Source organism: Kogia breviceps, chromosome 15, assembly GCF_026419965.1.
Source record: "Kogia breviceps isolate mKogBre1 chromosome 15, mKogBre1 haplotype 1, whole genome shotgun sequence".
NCBI classification, from domain to species: Eukaryota; Metazoa; Chordata; class Mammalia; order Artiodactyla; family Physeteridae; genus Kogia; species Kogia breviceps.
In genome coordinates this window covers 50250528-50275696 of record NC_081324.1, presented here as the reverse complement: position 1 = coordinate 50275696, position 25169 = coordinate 50250528, and the positions used below count along the sequence as shown (strand labels likewise).

The 25169-nt window shown below is 39.7% G+C and overlaps 1 protein-coding gene across 10 annotated transcripts in view; it reads right to left on the bottom strand.

Annotated features, from left to right (window-relative positions):
- OSBPL1A (oxysterol binding protein like 1A) overlaps window positions 1-25169 on the bottom strand; it is a 209728-nt gene that overhangs the window by 963 nt on the left and 183596 nt on the right. For 7 of the 10 annotated variants that reach the window (XM_067015193.1, XM_059040921.2, XM_067015194.1 and 4 more), the window contains 10 exons: window positions 19206-19340; window positions 18089-18186; window positions 16713-16895; window positions 12227-12334; window positions 11230-11319; window positions 10866-10992; window positions 7851-7967; window positions 7156-7279; window positions 5794-5884; window positions 293-1527 (listed from right to left, as the gene is read on the bottom strand). In XM_067015193.1, the coding sequence (XP_066871294.1) occupies window positions 1425-1527; window positions 5794-5884; window positions 7156-7279; window positions 7851-7967; window positions 10866-10992; window positions 11230-11319; window positions 12227-12334; window positions 16713-16895; window positions 18089-18186; window positions 19206-19340 (1176 nt within the window). In that variant the 3' untranslated portion in view covers window positions 293-1424. Of the gene's footprint in view, window positions 1-292; window positions 1528-5793; window positions 5885-7155; window positions 7280-7850; window positions 7968-10865; window positions 10993-11229; window positions 11320-12226; window positions 12335-16712; window positions 16896-18088; window positions 18187-19205; window positions 19341-25169 lie in introns of those variants that run through there. The other 3 variants (XR_010836893.1, XR_010836894.1, XR_010836895.1) reach the window with 1 other exon arrangement.

The window sequence follows — 25169 nt, the reverse complement described above, 5'->3', positions numbered from 1 at the left end:
ACCTTTCCACTCTAGCAATTTTCTACCAAGGTATTCCACTTGATAATTCTGTATTTGGCATTCACACCAAGTGAAGACAGTGGCACCTTGCTCTAATAATGTATTTACCCAGAGAACAGTGAGTGCTAACTGCCTACTTAGCACGTGAGCCTGGGGGTGGGGGGTGGGGGGCTCTCTGGCCCTGGAGACCTTGGCAGCACAAGGACTTAATTTCTTGTAAGGACACTTGACAATTTGGCATCCTATTAAGTGCAGCATTAGTATATTTCAAAGTTTAAAAGAGACCACACTGTTTTGAACATTCTAAAGCCTTTATTTAGCATCAGGTAGATTATTTCATTATAACACTTGTTAACTTCAAGACAGCCATTAAAATAACTTACTGACAGCTACCTAAGGCCCCCTGGAGCAAGATCTCAGTCTGGGGTTGGGTGAATAAATACCGTAAGATTAATGTACCCCAATTAAAGGGGCAAAGCTACTGTACAGGTCTCCATACGTATCTTAAGTACACAGGTGCCTTGCAAACTTGAAATGCACAAGACCTCCTTTTATATTGTCTGATACTTGTAATACATGAGTACAACTGAATTTCTCTGGTGGCATTTGCCAATGGGAGTTGAAGCACTTAAAAAGGTTTGTCATTATGTAGTGATGGTGACTAAAATCTATATTTCTAGGGTATTTTTGTGAATTGCTAGGCTTTATACATATTTTCAATTCAAACATACAATTCAAACATTTTAATTCTAATGACATTAATTATAGAAAACTGTAAAAGTAAAATCAGAGCACTAAAATAAGCAAATGAAATACCTTTTCCAGTTTAGAATTTTCAAATCAGGAATATCTCTTCTGAACATTCAGGCTTTTTTTTTTTTTTCTTTTTAGAGGTGGGAAGGGGTAAAATTGAGAGGATTAGTAAGAAGAAAAGCCATCTTTTCAATGCAGTCTTTACAAAATGGCATAACCTCTATATTTGAGCATATAAACATCATATAGGAGAATTCTAAACATTTTGAAGTTAAATCTAAAACATTCAAGCATGACAGCCTAAAAATATTCAAAATAACTTGATTTGGGTTACTATATAATTCCATAAAGCTAAAGTTACATTTAGGTATAAACCTTCAGTAAATATGGCAACAGCAACCATCAAAAAGCATATTCTCCAACAGTTTCCCATACCTCTATATAAAATAGTATTCCAAATAAGCATGTTTGGATAGCAAAATTACCCATTTTTCCAAAGACTTTCATCACCAGTATCCACCTTATGCCCTACTTCTGTTGGGTGAAATGCAAGTTATCATGAGAGGATTTTTTTCTTTTTAAAAGATGAGTAGAAACCAAAGAAGAAAATTTTAAAACACAGGTTTAAGTCTTATCTGTAGATTAGCCAAATGCCCCAACTTGTCTATGTTTTAATAAATGTCAGGCAAATTGAAGTAGTTTCTGTCCCAGTAGCTGCCCGAGTAAAGCCAGTCCTGGGCTCCGCTGTAGGGATTAGGACCTTGATGGAACCACCTGTTTAAAGAGGAAAGACAAGATTTATGGGGGAAACTGTTCCTGATCACAGGGTCCCTGCTGCTTCACTAGCTTGCAGACTCCCCTACTGCAGCAATTCACTTTGTTCTGTGAGTTAGGGATTTCCAAAGAGACTTTTAAGTGCTTTTAGAGAGCACGTATATAGAATAATCTTCCGAAATATGTAATGAGACCACCCAAAAGGTTTAAGTATTTTCCACAGCATTCAGCAACAGTACTTATCTAATTGTTCACCTAGGCCCATTCCTTAAAAGCATTCTATTAAGCAATGGGGAATAAGGAATTAGAATACGTAAATTAACTTTTACCACTCACCTACAGTAATACGAAGGTGCCTGATTCAGAGTAAATGCCACCCCACCACCAAACTCTTAGTTTCATTTTACAAATGAGAAGCTCAATGTCAGAGAAGTTAAATAACTTGCCCAAGCTAGTCACTGATACCAAAGTTGTTAAGGACCATGATTTGTCAAATATACTATGTTACACATAATCCACTGAAATTAATCTGATCCAAATCTTCCTGGGTCTTCATTTTCTCCATACTAATAGAGATTCATAGGCTGCATCTAGCTTTTAACATCTTTCAAATTCTAGAAAGAGCTGCCCTAATTTTCTTGCCCTTTAAAAAACAAGTCATGGGGCTTCCCTGGTCGTGCAGTGGTTAAGAATCCGCCTGCCAATGCAGGGGACACGGGTTGGGCCCTGGTCCAGGAAGATCCTATATGGCACGGAGCAACTACGCCTGTGTGCCACAACTACTGAGCCTGCACTCTAGAGCCTACTCGCCACAACTACTGAAGCCCACTCGCCACAACTACTGAAGCCCACACGCCACAACTACTGAAGCCCGCACACCCTTCAGCCTGTGCTCCGCAACAACAGAAGCCACCGCAATGAGAAGCCCACGCACTGCAACGAAGAGTAGCCCCTGCTCGCCGCAACTAGAGAAGAGCCTGCACGCAGCAAAGAAGACCCAACACAGCCAAAAATAAATTCATAAAAATAAATAAATAAATAACCAGTCATCCATCTTCCACATTCCCAGCTTTCTCTGGGTAATGGAAATGAAAAGTTATTTGTTCAAAAGGTTCAAATTTCAATTTGTATAACATTTCTAATATGATTTAGTTTTCAGTAATATTTATGAAAACAGTTTCATATGTCTGTCATTCTTTCCAAATAAATTGCCTCTAAAAATATTTAACAATTAGAGTGAGCTTAGATTTGTTTGATAAGTCCCAAGTGGTCCTACTAATCACTGCAGCAGCACTAAAAATCCTAAGACACAAAACATGCTTCAGATTAGGCTAATTCCTTGAAGACTGATACAGTAAATGCCCACTAGGCCAGATTTTCTAGAATATTACATATATTATTTTGCTTTTGGGACTTTTCCCTAATTAGAAAACTTAGAAGTCTACTTTAAATGATCAAGATATGTGTGTTTCAGACTTTGGTAACCAAGCTGGAAATACTTTTAAGGAACCACTGTTTGATCAAAGTCACAGAGTTTTTGTCTAATATGAAGTATATAATTTTACTCCTTTTGGTCTCAAAAAGTCCATGTAGTAAAAGCACTTTTGTAGTCAGGCTTAGTAAAATCAAGCACTTCAGAAAATCAGGCAAATCAAAATCAAGGTAACCAAAAATAATTCTAAAAATTAACCAAGCCTCAGGCCTGTGCCACAGGATTTCTTCCATACAAAGTGGACAACTGGAAAGTCAAGTGCAAAGAGACTGTGCAGAACAGTAGATTCAATAGCAAAGAACGTTTTTTGTTCACACATAAGCCAAGTGCTCTAAAGGCCATGTCTGCAAGGCCGTCCTTCGGGGAGCACTTCTTGGAGAGAGTTGCAACATGGCACTAAAGATGAGCACCTCGGATCTGAAGGTCTGATACTAGGGGTTAAGAGTTTCTCTCAACATCTAGCCTCTTAATTTCCAGCACTCACGTCTGGAAAACTCTGCTGCCATCAGCGTACCCCATCCACATACAAAAAAAGTCCATGCTGTCTTTTCAAAGTCTTATTAAACGTTTTAGGCAAGCAGAGGCAAAAGAAAAGGAGGGAGGGGGGTGAGGAGATGTCTTTGTTCTTTGTTACTCTTTAGTCAATGTTTCTGAGTCTACAGAGTCCATGGGTCTATATCAGTAAAATAACATTAGATAAAATATTAATTCTGCATGATGCTTGCATTGGGGGAAGAGATGACTTCATCAATTTTTTTTGGCCTCACCACCCACCTCCTCTTCAAATCCTGTGTCTATCGCCAGCCCCCCTACTTTCTCCCCACATAACCCCACTTATTAAGGTCTCTGGGCTCCTCTATGAAAACAGGGCAGGATCACAAGCAGCCACTTCCATATGCAGGAACCGCAGTTTAAAGCCTGAAAAATCCCAAAGCCGGAACTCTTTTCAAATGAGTGAAACTGGTATCAACAGAAAAGCCAGCTTTTAGTGTGGAAGAATTGGGGACAGGTTACAATAAGGTTCTGGGTTTGATTTCTGAGGGCTGGTTTCAGCTCTATCCAGCAGAACATGCTCCTTTACAAACTGCCCCATCCCCGCTCCGACACAAACTGAACCAAGCTGTTCAAAAAGTACGTTACTGGCCAAGAGAAGACCCAGTCAGTGAATGCCACCTCTCACCACTATTGGAAAAAGACTCCAGGCACATATTCATTTGGACAAAGGGTCAGCAGGGTCATTTTTAAGGTCTGTATATTCATGTAAGAACTACTGATGCTAAGAGACAACAGTGGAAGCAAGCCTGTGTAAGGCTCCAAAGTGAAGCTCACAAATGTAGCTTCTAGTTTTTATTTTCAGGCTACCACAGAGCTGTCTGAGGCTCCTTGCTTTCTGCACGTTAAGACTTTACCTGACAGTAATACTTTTCTCTTACTTTGCACACTTGAAAATGTGGCCAAAAAAATAAAGGAGATAATAATCAGAAATAGGGAATCCCCTGGCGGTCCAGTGGTTAGGACTTGGCGCTCTCACTGCCGTGGGCCCGGGGTTCAATTCCCTGGTCGGGGAACTAAAATCCCGCAAGCTGTGCGGTGTGGCCAAAAAAAACCAAAACAAATTAGAAATACAGTACAAAGTGGGTTTTCCGCAAAAGAGACTAGAAACTGATTAAAATCTATCGAGTCTTTTCAGAAGGGATTGCAGTAAAGCAATGTGCTTTTGGTTTTTGTAGTTCTTTCTAATCATGGTCTGTGGCATACTTGTCCTTGAGCAAGTCTCTTAAATGAAATACACCAGCATTTGGTTTCTTCACATACAACGAGGGGCTTGCAGACTAATGGCTTCCCAGTGGTTTCCCAGATCCTGCGCGCGTGTGGGTGGGAGACGGTGAGCCCTGCCGCCCAGCTCGCGTCCCACCCAAGCAGCCTGGTGGCCATGTGTTCTATATTTGCAGATTCTTTACGTGTTCGTTGGCAAAAAAGATTTTGATGATAACAAAAAAGTCCAAAGACCACTGGACTAGATGCTATCTAAGGTCATTTCTAGTTCTAATAACTGTGTAAGACGCAAAAGGGCTACCTAAAAATATCTACTAAACTGCTTGTGAAATTATGCCCATATTGGCTCTGAAATTTATTTAATAACTTTGAATAATGGGACAATGGTTTCTATTACATAATATAAATGTAGAAAACATTTTTATTCGATTCCTATTTACAAGAGATTCTATTACCCAATACAAGTGACTAAGTAACTCCTGATTCTTAAAAAAAACAAACTCGCAAAACTTGCAGATTTTATTACCCAGTTTCTGTTGCTGAATGGAATCCAAGATGTCACTTTAACAAATCGTATTTCCATGACATGTCAAATCCCTTGTGTTTGGAAGGTAAAGGCATTGTCTAAATATCCTTGATACATGATATATGTATAAGCTAATGGCCCTGTAATTTACTCATATATAAGCAAATGGCTCTGAACCTATTTCATGCCAAAATCTATAACTCTAACTTCCCTCTTAAAAACAGAAGGGACAGCGTTTTGCTGGATAAGAAGGAAAGATAGTTTGCTTAACTGACACTTACCTGTGGTAATTGTGTAGGGATATTTTAACCTTACCTTCCAAACAGTCCTTTTTCTTTGCACACATGCAGCCCTTTCAGCTTGAACTTAGTCAGTGGAAAATACTTGACAACTCGCAGGGCACAGTGAGCCAGGCTCTGCAGTCCCACGTCTGCCAGGCCCCCCCACCCCCGCCCCAAGCTCCTCATCGCACCTCGTCTTCCAGTCCTCCTCCAACTTGGACCTGTTCTTGCGGGCTGCTCTTTGTTTCTCCTCAAGTCGCTTTTTTTCTTCACTAGCTTGATCTAGAATCAGAACATCAGTGAAAACCGTTACTCTACGCGGAGACACTGCCAGGCACAGCGCTCAGCACAGTCACTTTATGGAGTCGGGGATCAGCACATCTCCACTTTATCAGAACATGAACACCACGAAATCTATCCTGTCAAAATTTTAACATATCCCCAAGTTTGCACTCAAGACCCGGTCCTCTCCTACAGCTTTTGCCCTTAACAACCTCTGCATTTACCCAAGGTGCCGGCTTACTCTTAAGGCCAAAAAAAAAATCATGTTAAAATGCTTCAGTGAAAAATTGGGTGGAAAAACTGAATACACGTGAAAATTTTCTAAATTCTTAGTGAGACCTCACAGAGCTCCTCCAGATTCCATTCGTAAGAAAGTCAAACCATTTTCCAAAGCGTTGTTGCACTGTCTCACTGATAATTCACAGGGAGGGTGAGTGTTTAGTTAGAGCAGGGTTTCTCAGCCTTGGCCCTGCTGACACGCCGCACCCCATGATTCTTCGAGGGGGGCCATCCTGGGCACGGCAGGACGTTAGCGGCACCCAGGCCCCCACCCACTAGATGCCAGCAGCAGCTCCCCAGATGTTTCAGCCAAAGTCTCTAGGCTCAGCCACATGTCCCCTGGAGGAAAAACTGCCCCCATTTTGAGAACCACTGAATAAGAAGAAATTTAACAGCACGAAATAAAATGTCAGAATTAACCAAGGCACTTCTTTGAGGCTCACAAGGTGCTATTTAAATTCTGAAATATGCAGTGAAATAACTAGTCAGAATGTAGTTAAAAGTTGATAAATGTGATATTATTGTCTCAAATTCTCCTCTGATATGTAAGATATGCCTCTGGCCATATGTATTACATTAAAATTAGAGAGTATCACTGAGACAATGAAATATGAGCTGCTAAGGTCCACCTCAGATTCCCAAATTTAAAACCAAAGTTTCTGAATTTAAATTGAATTTTAATTTAAAAAAAATCTCTAGAGACTTCCCTGGTGGTGCAGTGGTTAAGCCTTCACGCTCTCAATGCAGGAGGCCTGGGTTCGATCCCTGGTCGGGGAACTACATCCCACCTGCCGCAACTAAGGAGCCCACGTGCCGCAACTAAGACCCGGAGCAACCAAATAAATAAGTAAATACTTTTGAAAAAGGTCTCTAAGAGAGACTAAAGATGGTTGTGCTAACATACTAAAATGCTAACAGTGACCAGGAGTAGAACAAACCACCCTCCTCAAAGAAATCAATCATCACTGGTGCCGCTGTCAGGTGCTAGTTACCTATTTCCCCATTTTCCATGGCTCTGATGTCAGGACGTAGCCTGCAGTCTGTCTTAGGAATCACACTCTCCATTTCCTTGTCTACTTCATTCAAAACCATTGCAAAGCTAGTAAAATTATACATCTGAAAAGAAGAAAATGTTCAAATTAACATATACCAGGGCATAATGCAGAATGAAACCCTGAAGGCAGAAACAGTTGACAATGACCCCCTGTTCTGTGGTGACGACAGTTGGCCTTTCTCAGACCACACATCTCAGTGTTTTCACCCAAGTCTGCGCCACCTGTGGGAATCTGTCTCAAAGAAAGCCCCCCAGCAGGCCTCCCAGCATGAATATCTTCCACCACCATCACCTCGAAGGAGAGCTACAAGCAAACCCAACATTCTCCGTTCTTCATTTAAATCCTTACTTGCTAGATCTGGCTGCACCACCTTGTATTTAACGACAGTCAGTCTTGCTCCTCAGGAATTGTTAAGGAAGCCCCCCACAAAGCCTCACGCCAAGGCGTCTTGGCCAGCCAGACACCAGGAGGCCTGGGCGGCAGGAATGCCCCGTCCCGGGTTGGACGCCGCAGAGGGACGACTTAGGAGCTTTTGATGAGCACCCGCCTCCTCCTGGTTCCGCGTGGGCTGGGGAAAAAGCACCGTCAGGGCCCGGTAAACAGGAGGCCACGCTCAGCACGCCCGGCCTCACCTGGGTCGAATTGGGAGGCCGTGGGGCTATTCGCCACAGGAGAACGCTCCCAGGGATGACACACACACTCTCGGAATCTGGCACTGGCATTTCATCTGACTCCTCCGAAGCGCTCATCTGGAAGAACCAACAGATGAACAAAACAAATGTTTTCAAAAGAACAGACTTACAAATTGTAAAATAAGCACCGCTGACTGCAAAGCATTAGATGTAACCGTACGAGGGCCGGGGCACCATGGCTTTCTCATTCTCACATCCTCACCTTTCAACACAGGCCAGGAAGCCAGGAAACGCGGGCCTGGTGAGTAAGCACTGTGAGCCTCGTAAGCCTTGTGTGTTGTCTCATTTCGGGTTCTGTGCATTCAAGTCATTATCATCACCATCATCATGCCTTTCCTATCATGTTGTAATATTTTTAAAGTTTTTTTTTAAAGCCAAAATAACTCATTAAAGTATTGACTGGAACATTATGAGAGCAAGAAAAGGTTAAATTCTTGGAGCATTTAACTAAATTTATCAACAACACAAACCAGTAGGGATCCTGAAAGCATTCTATAAAAAGAGAATTTAAAACGATGTAAGGCTAGGGGCTTCCCTGATGGCTCAGTGGTTAAGAATCCGCCTGCCAATGCAGGGGACACGGGTTTGAGCCCTGGTCCGGGAAGATCCCACGTGCCACGGAGCAACCAAGCCTGTGCGCCACAACTACTGAGCCTGTGCTCTAGAGCCCGCGAGCCACAACTACTGAGCCCGAGTGCCACAACTACTGAGGCTGATGCTACGCAACAAGAGAAGCCACCACAATGAGGAGCCTGCACACAGCAATGAAGACCCAACACAGCCAAAAATAAATAAATAAAATTTATAATCAGTCAAACAATCAATCAATCAATCAAAAAGATGTAAGGCTAAAAAAGAAACTAACATTTCCTCTGGCTGCACCCCGCCCCCACCCAACCTGGCAGAGCTGCTAGCAGCTCTCTGTATATTTAGTCCTTATGTAATAAACCCATAAAGTTGTTTTTAAATATAATTTTTAAAAAATTATTTATTTTTGGCTGTGTTGAGTCTTCATCGCTGCGTGCGGGCTTTCTCTAGTTGCGGCGAGCAGGGGCTACTCTTTGTTGCGGTGCGCGGGCTTCTCATTGTGGTGGCTTCTCTTGTTGCAGAGCACGGGCTCTAGGCACACGGGCTTCAGTAGCTGTGGCTCACGGGCTCTAGCGCGCAGGCTCAGTAGTTGTGCTGCACGGGCTTAGTTGCTCTGCAGCACGTGGGATCTTCCCGGACCAGGGCTCGAACCCGTGTCCCTGCATTGGCAGGCGGACTCTTAACCACTGCGCCACCAGGGAAGCCCACCCATAAAGTTTTATATATAAAGAATTTAAGCCTTTGGAAGGCTAAGTCATATTCCCAATGTCACAATTACCAAATCTAGAACTACCGGCTGAAATATGCAACTTTAAAAACAGCAGCAGGGAAGGGACAACACTGGTGACAATCTCCCCAAGGCATTTAAATACACTCGGGAACATCAGAAATCCACGGTGGCCGATGCACACGGGAGGCGAGAGTAGACACGGGGTGGGCATGAGGCTGACTTCTCTCTCCAAGGGGCAAGGCCGTTTTTCTACAAAGACTGACCAGGGATTTATGGGACACGAGAGGGATTTTCTGGAATTTCACCAAGGCCCTCCTCTGCCACCCCCACGAGGCCATGTCTTCACCAAGCTGCCTTGTGTTGGCTGAGCCACTGCCCAGGAGTTCGGGTTGGGGCCCGGGATCCTGGAGCATTCCTTCTCCAGCCCCGTCAGTCTTGGGGTCACTGCAGAGAAGCATCAGTGCAACCCCCAGAAGGAAGGAGAAGCAGCGGCGACGCAGGTGGAGGAGGAAAGTGGACTGTGCCCAGAGGTGGGGGCAGAGGGAGGGGAGCAGGGCCCGGCCAGGGGAGTGCCACTGCCGTCAGCTGTGCTGGCTGCTCTGTCCCCAGGACCCTGGTAACCGGTTGACAAAGAAAGCCACTCAGACATACACTTTCTGTTTTTGAGGAAGGGTAGGGCTTCCTAAACTCTTGCAGGTGTAAGAGTCACCTGAAGGGCCCGAGAGAGCTCGACACGGCGGGGCGAGGGGAGCCAGGAGCTCTGAGACGGCGCTTCGGTGGCCGGTGTGATGCTCAGAGCAGACGGGGCCTGAGCTGTCTTCACCAGGAACCCCTGACCTCCGTCAACTCATCTGACGTGTGGGTGCTATTGCTGTACCCATTTTACAAATGAAGGTGCTGAGGCAGAGAGAGGGTGGGAATCTGCCCGAGACTGAACCACTCAGAAGTGGGAGAGGCAGGATTCTAAGCAGAGCTCGTGCTCTGAACTGTGATGTCCATTACTGGAAAGTAATCAGTCCTCTGACGCTTCCTGTCCAAATAGGTGCAAGCTCTGTTTAGCTCAGTCTGCTGAGCGGTCCAGCCTCCCGGGGCCCTGCGACGAAAACCTGTGGCCTCACATGGGGAGAGTCTAATGTTAAGCCGTCCCATTAGGAGAACGCTTAGTAAGAGGAGGACAGCCGTCCAGGAATGAATCCCTTAACTGCAATGCTCTCAGCTTCAGGGATCTCGGATACAAAAGAGGGCAACACCACTGCTGCAAGCATGAAAACGTACAAGATCATTCTGGGTGAAATTTCAAATATTCAAATGATCTCAACTGCTAATGCACATGAACAGAAAGGAGGACAAGGACATTGGTCTCACTAAGATGAACCGCAACTTTCCAAAGCAACGTGAGTTCTACGCCACGTGTATAACTGCATGGCACACACCATACTCTATGGGAGATTATGTCAAACATTCACTACCAAGGCAGATAATTGGTTCACTAAGAAGGTTCAAGGAGAAAAATGACATGCATTAGCACCGAGTATAAAAGGTCACACTGTGACCCGCTAACAGGCCACTTCCAAAAGGATTAGTACAAATTTAAAGAGTCCAGTGATTCTTTTGATACCACCTTCCGGGATGTTCACCTGTTTGCTGTTCTTCTTCTCTTCAGTATTTTTCTTATCATTTTTTTTGTAAGCATCAAATGTGGCAGGGTCAACACTATATAAACATTCTGTCCACTTCCCATAGAGGGCACAGAGCTTCTTTTTGCTGTCAAGAGAAACTGATGTTTAGCCAACAATTAAACCAGTGTTTTGCTGTAACTGAATATTATTATAAAGATGCTTACAAATCAGATTCTTTAAAGAAATAAATATTTCCTTGCAGAAGAAAGAGTTTTTCAATTTACTGAAATGCTTGTTTCCTACGTAATGGCAGATTTTAATAACATCATTTTATTTAGTGAACGACACCTATACCCGTCAGCATTTAAAATGGAAACTTTACCTTTTATCTTGAATGTAGCCTTCAACTTTGTGTAACTCCTTGCCAAAAAGGCCGCATGGCTTAAAATTCAACACACATTTGTCCGCAGTCCTGTAAAGGAGATAGTGAGCTCAGGTTACCATTCAACACAGAAGCCGTACGAGAGAACAGTGACTGTGATAACCTTTCTAGTAGCAGTTGCTGTTTACTGACTTTCTAACGCATGCCAGGCTCCACACAGAGGGTATCATAATTAATCCATAATCAGTACCGGACCCACCATGGAGAAAATGTAAAGCAAGGTTCATAAAAAATAAGGGACTTGTTGCTAGGGAATGAATGTTTGCCGACCAAATTCATGTACTGAAGCCCTAGTCGCCCACGTGAGGGTATTTAGGGGTAATTAGGTCATAAGGGTGGAACCCTCATGAATGGGATCAGTGTTCTTCTAAGAAGAGATATGGGGAGACGATCCTTCCCTCTGCCATACAACGATGTGGGAAAACAGCCAACTTCAAACCAGGAAGAGGGCCTTCACCCAGCATTAAATCTGCCAGCACCCTGACCCGGGACCTCCCAGCCTCCAGAACCGTGAGAAATAAATGTCTGCTGTTGAAGCCACTCGGCCCATGGTGCTCTGTTACAACAGCCCGAGCCGACTAGGACGCTGGCCTGAGGTCACAGAGCAGGATTTGAACCCAACTCTTTTCAACTTTCGTGTTTCTCCTGCCACCCATCCCCACGTGAACAATGCAAGCTAATCAGGATCAGCAAAATGAGCTGAAGGAGGCGGGAAGGAACATTCCCCAAGGCTGCAGAAGCTCTGAGTTCACCAGTCTCCCCTAATCCGAAACTTTACCATAAAATCTGTTCATTAAATAGATGGGCTTTATTTACTCCAGAACTATACTGCCTGGTTCTTAAATTATCATCAGGCTGTACTATAACTTTTTTAAAAAGACTACTGGCCCCCTCTGATGACAGCTGAGGGGACGGGAAGGATGCTGAAGCATCTCACTTGTGGTTCGTGATCTCCACGTTGCCGTACTGCTCAATCCAGAGTTTCCCCACAATGATGTTATGTACACAGCAGGTAGGATTTGTCCACGTATATGCTTCATTGTGTCTAGAGAACAAAAAGAAAACCAAAGCCCAGAAAAATAAGTGAGAAATGTTACTCTGTTTAAAAAGTGCATTTGCCTCAAATGCTATTACTCAGGATAACACATCAGACTGCTGGAGATGACTAAACTCTAAGACCATAAAAACTCTACTGGTGTTAATCACAGTAAAATAGGTATCATCTGACTACTCTTATTGTTTCTTAAAAGTATGCAAAAGCTTAAGAAAAAAATTCTTTCTACCAAACTCCAAATTAAACTATGTATATAATCATCTTAAGCATTCAAAAGTGTGGTGAAAACATAATAAACAAAATTAAATTAGAAGTAGAAAACAGTCTATTTAGTACTTTCTAGTTCACCAAAGGGAAAAACCTGTGTATGTGAATAAGCTCCAATTTTACACATCCTTTGCTTTTGAAAACATTCGTTTTACATCTTCGTACATTTATGTCGAAATTTATTTTTAATTTACAAACAGTAAAATTCACTTTTCTTGGTGTATCTAGTTCTGTGAGTTTTAGTGCATGTGTAGATCTTTGTAACTACTACTATGATCACAATATAGAACAATGATTCCATCACACCATCCACAAATTTGCTGATGCTGCCCCTCTATGGTCAAACCCTCCCCCAACCCTAGTCCCTAAACAACTCATTTGTTCTCCATTGCAATAGTTTTGCCTTCTCCAGAATGTCATATAGGTAGGATAATACGCCATGTAACCTTTCAAAATTAGTTTCTTCATTTGTATAATGCATTTTGAATGCTACTTATCAATAATTTGCTCTCTCTTATTTCTGAGCAGTATTCCACTGTATGGACGTATCACAGTTTAACCATTTACTTACTGAAGGATGTTGGGTTGCTTGGTGTTTATGATTAACAGTACTATAAACATCTGGGCACAGGTCTCTGTGAAAACGTTAAGTCTATTTCTCCAGAGTAAACACCTAGGAGTGGACTAATGAGTCATCTGGTTAACATAGGGTTAACTCTGTTCTCCAGAGTGGCTCTGCCATTTTAGATTTCCCCCCAGCAATATTTGAGATTTCTGGTTGCTCTACATCCTTGCCAACAATTGGTACTGTTAGTTCTAAAAATTATTTTGATTTTGGACATTCTAATAGGTGTGTAGTGGTATCTCACTATGATTTTGTATTTCTTTAATGACTAATGCTGTTGAGAATGTTTTTGTGTGCTCTTTTGTCATCCATATATCTCTTTGGTGCAGTGTCTGTTCACATCTTTTGCCCAATTTCTTATTGGGTTGTTTGTTTTCTTATTTTGAGAATTCTTTACACATTCTAGATACAAGTCCTTTGTTGATAAATGATTTGCAAATAATGTTTATCTATCTATGGCTTCTCTCCATTCTCTGAAGAGTGTTTTTCACTGAGCAACAGTTTTTCATTTTGATAAAATCTAATTTATCAATTTTGTCTTTTCTAGACTGTGCCTTGGTATTATATCCGTAAGATGTCATTGCCTAATCCAAGGTCATAAAGATTTTCTCCTGTTTTCTTCCAAAAGCTTATAATCGTATATTAGATTTTAGCCTATGGTTTATTTTGAGTTCATTTTTGTTTAAGCTGTGAGATGTAAGTTGAGGTTCATTTTTTTAACATACGTACTTCCAACTGTTCCCACACCATTTGTAGAGAGGACTATCCTTCTGCATTGAATTGTGTTTTTACCTTTGTCAAAAATCAATTGACCATGTTTCTGTGGGTCAGTTTTTGGATTCTATTCTCTGTTCCCTTGATGTATGTGTCTATCCTTTCGTCAATACAATACTGTCTTCATTACAATGGCTTTACTGTTAAGTCTTAAAATTAGGAAGTGGGAGTCCCATCAATTCTGTTCTTCCTTTTCAAAACTGTTCTGGCTGTAGTGTTTCATTTGTCCTTCCATATAAATTTTAGGATCAACTTCTCTTTATGTATCAAAAATCATTCTGGGACTTTTAGATTTAGATTGTGTTAATACAGATTGCTGACAGATCAATTATGGGAAAACTAACATCTGAATTATATTAAGGATTCCAAGTATAGTGAGACATAGTATGACTCTCCATTACTCATAGTCTTTGATTACTGTTATCAGTGTTTTAGTTTTCAGCATGTGGATCCTGAACTATTTTATTATCTTCATCCTGCTATCGAGCCTATCCCAGTTATTTTTTTTGTTATTGTATTTTTTCAGTACTAAAATTTCCAGAAATAATTTCATTTCTTTACTCCAATGTCTTTCTATTCATTTTAAGAGTTCATCTTTACGTCATGGAGCATAGTTATAATAGCTGCTTTAAAGTCTTTGATACAGATTTCAATATCTGAGTCACCTTGGGATTAGAGTCCGTTTATTGTTTTTTCTTTCTTTTCTCTTTCTCTCTCACACAAGGAGATCATAGAGTACTAGACTTTCTCTGACTTATTTCGCTTAGCATAATGTCCTTGAGGTCCATCCATGTTGTTGCAAGTGGCAAAATTTCATTCTTTTTTATGGCTGAGTAATATTCCTCTGTGTGTGTGTGCACCACAATTTCTCTGTCCATTCATCCAATGATGGACACTCAATTGTTTCCATATCTTGACTGTTGTATGGAATATGTATAATAATGCTGCAATGACATGGGGGTGCAGATATCTTTTTGAGTTCGTGTTTTTGCTTTCTTTGGGTAAATACTCAAAAGCGGAATTGCTGGATCATGGTAGCTCCACTTTGAATTTTTTGAGGAACCTCCAAACTATTTTCCATAGTGGCTGCACCAATTTACATCCACCAACAGTACACAAGGGTTCCCTTTCCTCCACATCCTGACCAACATTTACTTCTAGTCTTTTTGATACTAGCCTTTCTCACAGGTGGGAGGTGATACCTCACTGTAGTTTGATTTGCATTTCCTTGATGGTTAATGATGTAGAGCATCTTTTCATTTACCTGTTGACTATCTGTATGTCTTCTTTGAAACATGTCTATTCAGATCTTCTGCCTATTTTTTAATTGGACTGTTTTTTCTTGCTATGAGTGGTAGGCACTCTTCATATATTTTGGATGTTAGCCCATTACATGGGCTACATGATTTGCAAATATTTTCTCCTATTCACTAGGCTGCCTTTTCATTTTGTTGATGGTTTCCTTTACTGTGAAGAAGCTTTTTAGTATGATGTAGTCCCACTTGTTTATTTTTGCTTTTGTTCTTTTTGGTGTCAGAGTCAAAAAATCATTGCCAAGACCTATGTTAAGGAGCCTACCACCTATGTTTTCTTCTAGGAGTTTTATAGTTTTCAGTCTTACGTTCAAGTTTGTAATCCATTTTGAGTTAATTTTTGTGTATGGTATAAGAGAGGGGTCCAGTTTCATTCTTTTGTATGTGCCTGTCCAATTTTCCCAACATCATTTATTGAAGAGACTGTCCTTCTTCTGTTGTATATTCTTGCCTCCTTTGTCGTAAATTAACTGACCCTATTTGCATGGACTTATTTCTGGGCTCTCTTTCCTGTTCCATTGATCTACGTGTCTGTTTTTATGCCAATACCATATACTTTAATTACAATAGTTTTGTAATATAGTTTGAAATCAGGGAGCATGATGCCTCCAGCTTTGTTCTTCTTTCTCAAGACAGCTTTGGCTATCTGGGGTCTTTTGTGATTCCATAAAAATTGCAGGATTGTCTATTTGTGTGAAAAACATCATTGGAATTTTGATAGAGATTGCACTGAATCTGTATGTTGCTTTGGATAGTATGGACATTTTAACAGTATTAATTTTTTCCATCCATGAGCACAGAATTAATTCCATTTACAACTGCATCAAAAGGAATAAAATACTTAGAAATAAATTTAAACAAGGAGGTGAAAGACTTGTATATTGAAAACAACAAGACAGTAATGAAAGAAACTGAAGATGACACAAATAAATGGAAAGGTATTTCATGGCAATCTTTTTTCTATTGCAAAAGAAGAGAACTTTCAACTTAACTTAATGTCTAAGATGTACCAATGTGATTGTTATTTCAATATTTCTCAAAGTGAATTCACTTTAAAAGATGGTTAACCAAAATATTATTACCATGATATATAGAAAGCTTGTCTCATAAGAACTGTCACGCAGTGATTAACTCCATTTTATCTTAAAATAGATCCAAACAAACACCACAGTCAAACATCAAGTTAAACTTTGTACACATACCTAGGCTGATTAACAATGGCTATTGCCATGTTTCTCAAATCCTTTTACATGATGGTAGAAAATTTACACTTCATAAAAGCAGTTTCTTTGTCTCCACCTTTTGAATAACAAGGTCAAGTCTGTGTGCAAGTGTATATACTAATGAGTAGGTACACATGAAAAGAGTTAAAGGCATGATTCTGACTCACTCAAGGAGCTCCAACGTGATGGTTCCTTTGGGTTCTGCTTCTACGCTCTTCCCCCAGAACTTCAGTTTGGGATAGATTGAGCCATGAAAGATGAAATCATTGTTTAATCCTTCAGCATGAAATGCACTAATGGGTGGGTGATGGCTGACCTGCTCAGAGATGAGTCTGAAACCAAGGTCATCTCTTAAGATTTAAAAAACAAACAAAAAAAGGTAGTGTTATATAATAAACTGTTATCACAGAATGTATACGTTACTGTCATTTCAGTGAAAAAGCAATGTTAAAGTATTAAGGAAATGGATTTGACGAAGTAAACATACTTTGTTATCATCCTGATGGAAGCACAATACACGAACAATTGCACATATGCAACCCAAACAACTAAAACCAATGTTATTATAAACCTAGCTACTTAAACACATTAAAATAAAGAACACCCACATGAATTTGGGTGATTTCCATGAATTGACAATATTAGCCACGTAAATGTAAAACTTATCATTCCATTTATATTAAGGTTGAAGAATCTAATGTATCTCCTTTACAAACATCTAGGGAATAAATGAGATCAAAACTTGTGGAGGGAAGAGAAAGATTCAGAAAAACTAAAGCCAAATGAATTCCCTAACTGTGTGTAAAGAAGCAAGCTACAGCAGGAAATACAACTCTAAATACATTCATTGCCTGTATGCCAACAGTGTAAGTTTATGCTAATATATTTTATATGGTTATTAAAAAAACCCAGGGACTTCCCTGGTGGCTCAGTGGTTTAGAATCCACCTGCCAATGTAGGGGACACGGGTTCGAGCCCTGGTCTGGGAAGATCGCACATGCCATGGAGCAACTAAGCCCGTGTGCCACAACTACTGAGCCTGCATTCTAGAGCCCGCGAGCCACAACTACCGAAGCCTGCACGCCTAGAGCCCGTGCTCTGCAACAAAGACAAGCCGCCCCAATGAGAAGCCCGCGCACCACAACGAAGAGTAGCCCCTCCTCGCCCCAACTAGAGAAAGCCTGTGTTCAGCAACGAGGACCCAATGTAGCCAAAAATAAATAAATAAATAAATAAATTTAAAAAACAAAACAAAACAAAAAACCCAATCATGCCTTATGGTCAACATAAGGAGAAAGGATGATAACTAATCCCACAAGATCAGGAATACTGAAATCCTTGTAATGGTTCATTTTATGTATGTTTTCATATTTTTGACATAATTTCTAAAATAATAAATATCATAGAAACAAACAAAATTGTTATCTTTCTTCAGTCATACAAAATGTTGGTAAATGCTAAAAAAAATACACATTTTCCTTTGAAGAGCTATATAAATCATGCAAATTCAACTATCCACCTGGAATAGTGTGAAAGATCTTACCGAACTAATTCATAAGTCTCTCCCAGAAGTGGGTTGAAAGGCTTTCCAGTACGTTCCCACTGAGAAGCAACAGCAGATACAGCAAATGCAGCTACACACTGTGGGACAGAGCATTAGAAGTTAAAAATAGCCTTGCTGGCTCCGCATTCTTTCAGGAATTGAAATTCTGCTGAAAACAGTAATTTACAAAATGATTTTGAGGAGTTTAATTACTTTGTATTTTTAACATGGCCTAATAAGCAAACTAATAAGCAAACGTGGATTTCAGAATGAAAATTACTCTGAGACTCTTCCTATAGATCATCCCAACTGTGGGTTTTATAACACCCTGACAGTGCTACAAATTCTCTCAAAGACTTTTAAAAAAACTCTCAAATCCTAAATTACTCTTAATTCCTTTAAAATTTCTAAAAACTACATCACTTTTAGGATGGGGCGAAGAGATAAAACTAAACAAATTGGTATCAAGTCCAATGAGGTTGGGAAAAGCTGATTTATATAAATGAAAAGACAGAAAGACTCCATTTAGAAAGCTATTACTTTGTTGGAAGGAGAAGAATGTATCTACTATACTCTCCCTGTGTCTAGTCAATCCATATACATCACATGAATGCCTTCTCTTCGGAGGAAAATAAAAAAGTGCAATTCCTTGTTGTCCTTTGTTTTAACCTATAGTAGTATGTGTATATTTATAAACACACATAAGCATAAATATACATATTTATCTGTGTATGTATATATCTATTCCTTCTTGGAAACACTGAGAAAGTCTGAAAGAAAGGTTGAATATTTTTACCCTAACACAATGCTACTTTCTAAAACAAAGTCTCAGAAACAGCTCACCAACATCCAGGTTTGGTTTTGGACCATGTCCATGTTCTGCTTCTCTTGCAATTCTCGTTGGTCTTTCCACTACGGTAGCACTCTGACTAGAGGGTGGCGAGGAAGGAACACAGACGACTCTCCAAACATGCTGACTATGTAATAATGTTTGCTAACCTCACACTGGACTTAACATGAATTCTGTGTATATGTGTTTGGGGCAGGGGGAGGGGAGAAGGTGGCAGAGAAGACTTCCTAAGACTTAAACCTTTCCCAGTGCTTGCCTGACACATACCTGCATCCTTTCCACAGGATCAGCAAATGAACTGGCCTTGTGGATGAGGTACGTATGCTCCATATATTCAGTGAGTCGCTGGAGGAAGCTCAAAGGCTCGTTAAATATAACTGGCATGGTGATTTTGGAGAGTTCCTATTTAACAAGAAAATGGAAACTGTGATGTCCAACTGTGATGTCTTGGCTCTGACTTTCCCCCTCTAAAATCCACATTCTTACAGATATGCACAACTAAAAATAAAGTAACCTTCACAAAACTACTATCAGAATGCATTAAAAAAAGCTCATTCATTAGCATAAAATACTGCAGAATGCAGACAGACATGTAGCAGCTCAATGTAATGAAAAGAAATGGTAGGTTTATTGCTGTCTCACTGGGAAGACAAAGGAGAACAGGAATGTATAAGGAGATGAAGAAAAGAAGACTTTACTATATACACCCTGAGATCTCAGTAAATGCAAAAATTCACTGCTGGGGCCAAGTCATGAAAGCTGGGACTGCCAAGGCTTTTCTTAATTGAGATATCTTAGACTCTATTTCTTCTATTTAATAATATCTTCATGAGTTTTTTCTTAAAAAAAAAACCCACAAAAACTAATAGAGGAATATGTCATTCTCAGTCATGGAAGTAAAGACATGAAAATGCTCCTCTCCTCAGAGGCAAAGCACCTCCAACAGTTTGGGATACAATGCTGGGTGTTTACACACATGTGTGTGTACACACATATATCTTATTGGATTTTTTTAATGCATGGGATCTGCTCTATGTATTGGCTCATCACTTGCCTTTTTTTGTTGTTCCTGCGTTCGGAGGTCTTACATACATGTACATTACATCACCGAGTCCATCAAGTTCTTTGTAATCGCTGCATTGCACAGTGCTAAGATGTCAGAATCAGACTGAGTTCCACTGCAGGCTTTCTCATTTACTAGATGTGTGACCCTGGCCAAGTTAAACTCTGCCAGTTTCCTTATCAATAACATGGCACTAATATAACAGTGTATATAACATAATCTACTACAAAGCATTGTTATAAGACTAATATTTGCAAAACACTTAGACCAGTTCTGGGCACATTAGTAAATGCTATATGTATTTGTTAAATTTTTTTTTAAAGTCTATCTATAGATATACTATAAGTATTTAATCTTATCCTTTAGAACATGAACAAATATGGTTTTAAAGTAAATTTCTGTAAGTGGGATTTCTGGGTCAAAGGTGTGTACTCATTGAAAGTTTTTACAGTTACTACCAGGCTGAATGCCTTCAACCCTTCAACCCTTTATCAATTTGTACTCCTACCAATGCTTCTGGGAAGTCAGATTTTCTTTTAACATCAAAGGGAAGGGCACTACTTCCAACCTGTTCAATCAATCATGTTCATTTTCTTTACACAATTATTTAATTCAAGAATAGTCAAATGTTGTAATGGTGCTGGGTAGTTCATGTATAACTCTAGAACAAAGATTAAAAGACATAAGTATTAAAAGTAACTATAACTATGATAATTTGTTAATGGATACACAATGTAAAAAGATGTACATTGTGACACCAAAAACATAAAATGGCAGGGAGTGTACAAATGTAGAGCTTTTGTAAGTGTTTGAAGTTAATTTGTTATCAGCTTAAAACAGACTGTTACAACTATAAGATATTTTACATAAACCTCATGGTAACTACAAGGCAAAACACCTATAGTAGATACACAAAAGATAAAGAAAAAGGAATTTAAGCATACCAACTATAGAAAATCATCAAATTCACAAAGGAAGAAAGGAAGAGGAAAGGAACAAAGGAACTACAAAAAACAGCCAGAAAACAATGAACAAAAGAGCAATAGTGAAACCACATCTATCAGTAATTACTTTGAATGCAAATGGACTAAATTATCCAACCAAAAGACACAGAGTGGCTGAATGGGTTAAACAAAAAACAGAAAACACCAAGAACCAACTATGCTGACTACAAGAAATTCACTGCAGCTCTAAGGACACAGACAGAAAGTGAGAGGATAGAAAAAGATATTCCATGCAAATGGAAACAAAAAGAAAGCAGGGGTAGCTATACTTACATTAGACAAAACAGATTTTAAGCCAAAGAATGTAACAAGACACAAAGAAGGTCATTATATAATGTAAAGGGGTCAATTCATCAAGACAATATAACAATTATAAATATTTATGCATGCAAAATAGGGACACCTAAAAGCAAATATTAACAGATCTTAAAAGAGAAATAGACAGCAATAAAAGAAAAGCAGGGGATTTCAATTCTCTACTTTCAACAAGGGATAGATCATCCAGACAGAAAATCTTAGTAAGGAAACAATGGGTTTAAACAACATGTTAGACCAACAGATCTAAGAGCCATATACAGAACAGTCTGTGCAATAAAGGAATACACAATTCTTCTAAAGTGTATATGGAACACTCTCCAGGATAGACTACATATTAGGCCACAAAACAAGACAATAGGGCTTCCCTGGTGGTGCAGTGGTTGAGAGTCCGCCTGCCAATGCGGGGGACACAGGTTCGTGCCCTGGTCCGGGAGGATCCCACGTGCCGCAGAGCGGCTGGGCCCATGAAGCCGTGGCCGCTGGGCCTGTGCGTCCAGGGCCTGTGCTCTGCAACGGGAGAGGCCGCAGCAGTGAGGGGCCCACGTACGGCAAAAAAAAAAAAAAAAAGACAATAAATTTTAAAATAGTGAAATCATATCAAGCATCTTTTGTAATAAATTACAAAAAGAAAACTGGGAAATTCACAAATATGCAAAAAGTAAACATGCTACTAAACAACCAAAAGGTCAAAGAAGAAATCAAAAAATATCTTGAGACAAATGAAAATGGAAATACAACATACAAAACTTACAGGATGCAGCAAAAATAGCTCTAAGAAAGAAGTTCATGGCAATAAACAGTAAGAAACAAGATCTCAAACAGCCTAACTTTACACCTCAAGGAACTAGAAGAAGTCCAAAATTAGTAAAGGACGGGTAACAAAGATCAGAGTGGAAAGAAATGAAACAGAGACTAAAAAGATAAATGCAACAAAGAGTGTTTTTTAAAAAAAAGAAAGATAAAATAGACAAATCTTTAACTATACTCACCAAGAAAAAGAGAGGACTCAAATAAGTAAAATTATAAATGACAGAGAAGATACTACAACTGATGCACAAAGGATCATGAGAATGCTGTGAACAATTATATGCTAACAAATTGGACAATCTAGAAGAAATGAATAAATTCCTAGAAACATACAACCAACCAAAATCATGAATCATGAAGAAACAGAAAATCTGAACTGATCAATTCCTAGTAAGGAGATTGAAGCAGTAATCAAACACCTGCCAACAAACAAAAATCCAAGACCAGATGTCTTTACTGGTGAATTCTGCCAGACATTTAAAGAAGCATGAATACTGATCCTTCTCAAACTATTCAAAGAAACAGAAGAGAAGGGAACACTTGCAAACTCATTTTACAAGGTCAGCATTATCCTGACACCAAAACCAAAGACAAAACCAGACAAAGAAAAGAAAATCATAGGCCAATATCCCTGACGAACACAGATACAAAAGTCAAGAAAATATTAGCAGACTGAACTCAACAATACATTTAAAGGGTCATACACCATGATCAAGTGGGTTCTATTCCAGGTAAGCAGGATGGTTCAATACAAGCCAATCAATAAATGTGATATATGACATTAATAAAACAATGGATAATCTCAATAGATGCAGAAAAAGCATTTGACAAAATTCAACATCCTTTCATGATAATAACTCTCAACAAAGTGGGTATAGAGGCGCATACCTCAACATAATAAAGGCCATATATGACAAGCCCACAGCTAACATCATACTCAGTGGTGAAAAGCTGAACACTCTTCCTATAAGATCAGAGATAAGACAAGGATGCCCACTCTCACCACTTTTATTCAACATAGTACTGAAGTTCTAGCCAGCGTAGTCAAGCAAGAAAAAGAAATAAAAGGCATCCAAATCAAGAAGGAAGAAGTAAGATTATCTCTATTTGCAGATGCCATGATATTATATGTAGAAAACCCTGAAGACTCCACCAAAACACAATTAGAACTAATACATGAATTCAGTAAAGGTGCATGGTACAAAATCAACATACAAACATCAGTTGTGTTTCAATTCACCAACAACAAACTATCAGAAAGAAAAATTAAGAAAACAATCCCATTTCCAATAACATCAAAAAGAATAAAATAGTTAGAAATAAAATTAACCAAGGAGGTGAAAGAGCTATACACTGAAAACTGTAAGACATTAATGAAAGAAACTGCAGAAGACACGAATAAATAGATATTCTGCACTCATGGATTAAAAAAGTTGTTAAAATGTCCAAACTACCCAAAGTGATCTAAAGATTCAATGCAATCCTTATCAAAATTCCAATGGCATTTTTCACAGATATAGAAAAAACAATCCTGAAATTTGTATGGAACCACAAAAGACCGTGAACAGCCAATGCAATCTTGAGAAAGAAGAACAAAGCAGGAGGTATCATGCTCCCAGATTTCAAACTGTATTACAAAGATATAGTAATCAAAACAGTACAGAATTGGCATAGAAATAGACAGGCAGATGAATGGAATAGAGAGCCCAAAAATAAATCCATGCATTTATGGTCAATTAATTTTTGCTAAAGGAGCCGAGAATATACAGTGGAAACAATCTAAGTGTCTGTCACTGGATGAATGGATCAAGAAAATGTATATATGTGTGTGTGTGTGCATGCATATGTCTATGTGTGTGTATATATACACACGCACACAAATACATAAATACACACACACGATATTATTTGGCCTTACAAAAGAAGGCCATTTGTGACAACATGGATGAACCTGGAGGGCCTTATGCTAAGTGAAATAAACCAGACAGACAAAGACAAACACTGCCTGGTATGGTATCACACATATGCGAACCTTAAAAAAAAAAAAAAGTTGAACAAATAAAAACACAGTAGAAAGTCGTTGCCAGGGGCTTCAGGGTGGGGAAAATAGGGAGAAGTTGGTAACAGGGCATACACTTTCAGTTATAATATGAATAAGGTCTGAGGATCTACTGTATGACACGGTGACATGACTACAACTGATAACACTGTTTTGTATAAATGAAATTTGCTAATAAGCAAGTAGAACTTAAATGTTCTCACCAAAAAAGGATACATATGTGAGGTGCTGGATGTGTTAATTAACTTGATGGGGGGAATCCTTTCACTATGTATACATATATCCAACCATCCTGATGTAGACTTCAATTATATCTCAAAAAAAATCCACCAAGATTGTCTCTCTAAAGCAACTTGGCTGTACAGAAATATGCATACAGAAATAAAACTGTTTCAAAATAGCTTTTACAAAATTTTTAACTTAGCACCTACTAGGTGCCAGGTCCTGTTTTAGACACTGGATTAAAAGTCTCTTTATAGCCAATTCTGACCTGGAATGCCCTACTCTCTTCGCTTGACTCTTGTATCTCCTCCCCGCTAGGATTTCAAGAGAGTTCAAGTCTCTCCTCCTCGACTATTCCAGTACTCATTGATTTCTCACCTATTCCAGCTCCTGGAGCACCAGAGTCTGTAGTGTACAATGTAGCATCTGATCACATATACAGCCTGCTGCTAGGTCAGGGGTACTAACCAGCTTATCTTGCTAACTACACAGTAATACAATTGCTGAGGTGAGGGATAATATCTTATACTCCACCTGCATCCTCATCACCTCAGGGAGAGCAGAGCACATTGCAGGCACCCCTGCCCTACGTGCTCCTGTATGTTTCCACTGCCCCCTGAGTTTACTCCTATCTGGGCATTTATCACAGTGCACTAGACTCTCCTCTTTCACTGGAAATACAAACTCCCTGAAGTCAGAACCCTCTTGCTTGATGATGCACATAGTTCACATAGCAAAATGAGTGGCAAAGTAGGTTA